The sequence below is a fragment of the Alligator sinensis genome, unplaced genomic scaffold, assembly GCF_000455745.1.
Source record: "Alligator sinensis unplaced genomic scaffold, ASM45574v1 scaffold612_2, whole genome shotgun sequence".
NCBI classification, from domain to species: Eukaryota; Metazoa; Chordata; order Crocodylia; family Alligatoridae; genus Alligator; species Alligator sinensis.
This window is the reverse complement of record NW_005842085.1, coordinates 1,315,392-1,319,474: the sequence shown is the minus strand read 5'-3', so window position 1 is coordinate 1,319,474 and position 4,083 is coordinate 1,315,392. Positions and strand designations below refer to the sequence as shown.

General features: G+C 43.6%; 1 protein-coding gene across 6 annotated transcripts in view; it reads left to right on the top strand.

The window, feature by feature from the left end:
• Positions 1–3,385, top strand: part of ATP6V1H (ATPase H+ transporting V1 subunit H) — an 80,852-nt gene extending 77,467 nt beyond the window's left edge. For all 6 annotated transcript variants that reach the window (XM_025204502.1, XM_006023860.2, XM_025204498.1 and 3 more), the window contains one exon: positions 3,014–3,385. In XM_025204502.1, the coding sequence (XP_025060287.1) occupies positions 3,014–3,074 (61 nt within the window). In that variant the 3' untranslated portion in view covers positions 3,075–3,385. The remainder of the gene's footprint in view (positions 1–3,013) is intronic.
• The last annotated feature ends 698 nt before the right edge of the window (positions 3,386–4,083 follow it).

The window sequence follows — 4,083 nt, the reverse complement described above, 5'->3', positions numbered from 1 at the left end:
GGCTTAGTTTAAAGCCCGGTGGAGCAGGTCAGCCAGTCTGGCTGAGAAGAGCCTCCTCCGTAGGGGAGAGAGGTGGAGGACATCTCTTCCCAGCAGCTTGCTGCCTTTCTCGCCAAAGAGCGGGCTGTGGTCATGAAAGCCAAAGACTTCCCGATGACACCAGCACTGCAGTCTTTGGTTGACCACATGGTTCCTCCTCTCCCTCCTCATCCCATAGCCTGAGACTGGGAGGATTGACAAGAACACCACCTGTGCCCCCAGACCCTTTAGCCCTGCTCCCAAATCCCTGTAGCGCCTCATGACCCGGCTGGGAGCGCTCCGAGCCGTGTCATTGGTTCCCACGTGAATAAGGAGCATGGGATAGTGGTCTGTGGGTTTGAGGAGCTTTGGGATCCTCTCCGCAATGTCCCGGATGCGGGCCCCCGGGAAGCAGCAGACTTCCCGGGCTAAGGGGTCAGGGTGGCAGATTGCCCCCTCAGGAGGGAGTCTCCCACAACAAACACCTTACATTTTGTCTTGGGGAGAGCAGGGGCGGTAGTTGCAGTTGGGCCCATGTTGCCTGTGGGAGCCGGCTACTCATCAGGCTCTGCTGGAGCAGGAAGAGGTGCGTACCTGTTGCTCAGCTCTGGTGGGACAGGGGCCTTGGTGCGGCGGGCCTTAGGGCCCTTGACCACCTTGGTCCATGCCCCTGGGTCTAGTTGCCAGGGGTCTAGTTAATTTTCCTTAATGCAAACTGCCCTAAGCACTCTGTATAGCAGTTAAAAACCCTTGTGCTCTAATATTTTGTACTCTAGCTTGTTCAAGGCAGAAAACTATATTCTCTGACCCCAGGTCCCTGACCTATTTGATTTTTAAGACTAGTTTGGAGGAAATATTCAGTTGAGTGGAACATGGCATTGGTACTGAGCTTTATATACTGTAAAAAATTTAAAGCAAATTTACCTATTGTCTTTTATAGTAAGGTGCCAAATTGGAATTGAATTGTTCTCATTGCATAGGATTTGGTAGATGATCTTTGGTATTCCTTCTGGCGACTCTTCCCTTGCTAGGACATCTGGACTGTAGGATAGCTATGGAAATTTTTTTTTTTTTTTTCCATGCTTTGGGTTAGCCAGAATGTCCAGCCAAAAGAAAAGTCTCTTACTTAGTTCTTGAGAATTTTGAGAACCGTTTTTGTTCTGTTTTTTTGGAAGCATTTGTAATGCTAGACATGAGAGATGCGTAATAAAAACGGACTGTAGGTAACTTTTTGAAATATGGTTGGCAAGATTGCAATCTGAATCCTGTCAGACCAGCTTTGTTTATAGCATCTCTTGAAGCAGCTTTGCTGTGATTTTTAGAGGCTTTTGTTCAACTACTATAGATTTTTGTGCTTATGTCATCAAAATGCAAATATGAAAATGAAAACGGTGGTAAATGTTCCGTATGGTAGAAAACGTTTCCTTTGCTTCATAACACTTTCATCTAACTTCAAATAGGGAACTAAAGGAATGGAACTGGAACATTTTCTATAGCAAAAAGGCTGGTTTTTAGAAATCCATTTTCCCCACCTCCCTTTTTTCAGGTCTGATTTTTGGCTCTGTACAGACGTTCAGTTTCTCCTGGGAAAGTTGCTGCTCTCCCAAGAGATACCACAAGAGTACAGATGTTCAGGCTTTTTCTCAGAGAAAAAATGGCCCCTTCAGGACCAAAGTAACTTGGGAACAATCAAGGTTAAATCACTTCCAGGAGAAACTCTGGAACAACATCTGTCTGTATATGCTGTGGCTTCTCTTAGAAGAGAATCTAGTTCTCGGCATTCCTTGCCTCTGTAGAGACAGCGTGTTGCTCGCTGGACTGCTTCAGTAGGGATCAGCGTGCACCCCCTCCACAGTCTTCACATCGTGCTGTGGGAAAACACAGGCTTGACAATGAGCGGTCTCGGTTAGCCAGTCAGGGCTGACTTCTGAACTGTTGCCATCTGTCACCAGGCAGATTAAGGAAGTCTGCAGAGCATGCTGAGGTGTGTACAGGCCCCCTCCTTGGTTGTGTAGTTTCACAACTGCGAGCTCTCCACTCTTCAGGGCCTCAGTGTTTTAATATCTGTACAGGTGGCTGCGGGTAAGTTTCTCCACCAGGAGAACGAACTTGGGAGAATTTTTCCAGATCACTTGTATACAGCTTCTATCAAGGGCTGAGCTCCCTGAACCTCCCATTGAATCCAGTGGAATATAGCACTCAGCACCTTTTTGATTAGACCTTTGGTGTCACTTCATAAATCTATGTGGTGTCACACATTTGGATTGCTTCTTTCCAATGCATGTCAATGAAGCTTTAGTTGTTGCTTTGCAAGTGAATCTGAAAAGTACATTGCAGCATTTGTGGGAAGGATGGAATCCTCAAAGCTATTTCATTTTAGGAATACAAAAACCACGCCTAACTTTCCTCCAAGTTTAGGCTGGACTTCTGCAAAACTAAATGCTACTAAAGCAAATCTTTTTCTAGGCAATTTTTAACATTTATTCTACACACAAATAATCTTGGTGCGTGTCAGATCTAAGTGGATTGAGAGAGCTTGTGATTTGGACAAGAACAGCTCTGGATCAGTGTTAAATAAACGAGGCTTTGCCAGCTAAAAAGTGTTATACCATCTGTCTGCACATTACTAGGAGTTATGCACTGTGAGGCACAAATCTCTCAAATGCCTCAACCATATTTGTGACCATCAACAAGCAGAATTTATTGTAGTCATGGATTCATGAGGATTCAGAAAATTTTTCAAATATGTTGGTGACTTTTTGGATGTTTCAGAAGAGAGCGTTTGTTTTCAGAGAGCAGGTAATCGGGATATTTTTGAAGTTCGGGGTCATTTCACAGTATCTAAAGTTGAGCATCTGAAAATCAATAGCTGTGGCCCTTTATCTGAAAGGACACAAATATAAAGGCATTGCTGCTTCTTTTTTACCATGCTTAAGGCTTCCCCCCATGGGGAAACCTTTCACAATCTGATTTTTGTTTATTATGTCTCTTGCAGGGAGTATCTCGGGAAGCAGTTACAGTCAGAACAACCTCCAACAGTTACTGCACGAAGCTAAGCACTTTGGCCTGTACACTGCAGTTCTTTCCTCATGGGTCCACCTGGAATGTGTGTCATTAAATTGATGCCAAGAAAACGTTTTTGGTCACAATGTTTGTTTCTTGCTAATGTGTACACTTTCCAGTTTCCCCTCCAATGCTGTAACCTAGATAATTAATTAGTTGTTAAATTATTCCTGAAAAATCTACCAGTTGGCATCCTGCTATATTATGAACGTATGTGAAGAAATACAGCAAATATGTCTTGCCTTTATGTATTTATTGTTCTCAACACAAGAAGCTTATTAAAGGATATTCATTCCAGAACAAACTGTATCTTGGTTCTTTCTATATTTCCTTGAGTCACTTGCAAAAAGGCTAGCACGGTCATCTGAGGCTGCATGCTATAAGACATTTGGTAGTTTGGAGAATATTTCTTATTAGCTTCAGAATACTTCCTGCAGCATCAAACGGTATTAAGTTTGCAAATAATCACTAATTTATATTATTATTACTTTTAATAGTACAGGACTTGTTTTTAGATGCAATTCAGAAACTGCTCTTAAATTGCCACACAAGAAATACAGCAGTAAGATTTTCCACACATTGTTACAGTATTATATGATCTAGCAAGACCAAACTACTATTAGTTTCATCAGTTTTATGTTTAAAGCATTAGACAAAGTTAGAATAGTGTCACAGCAGTCACAGGTTAAGGTTTTGACATCTCTGATCTTCACATCTGACTTGCTGCTAGATGGCCTGGTGAGCAGGGGCTTGCCCAGGGGCCAGGAGTCTATCCTTCCTCTTGAAGTAGAGTCCTGGGGGTTAAGCACAGCAAAAGCATGAAGTCTAGAGAAGTATGCCACCCTGGGCTCCATGCTCATGCCTCCCAGCAGCTCCACTCCCAGCATGAAGATGCCAGGAGTTAACTGCATGACCATAGCATGGAGCCTGAAGAAGTATGCCTGCCTTGGCTCTATGCTTTTGCCATGTTTGCTGCTAGGAAGCTCTTCTTTTCCACGCTCC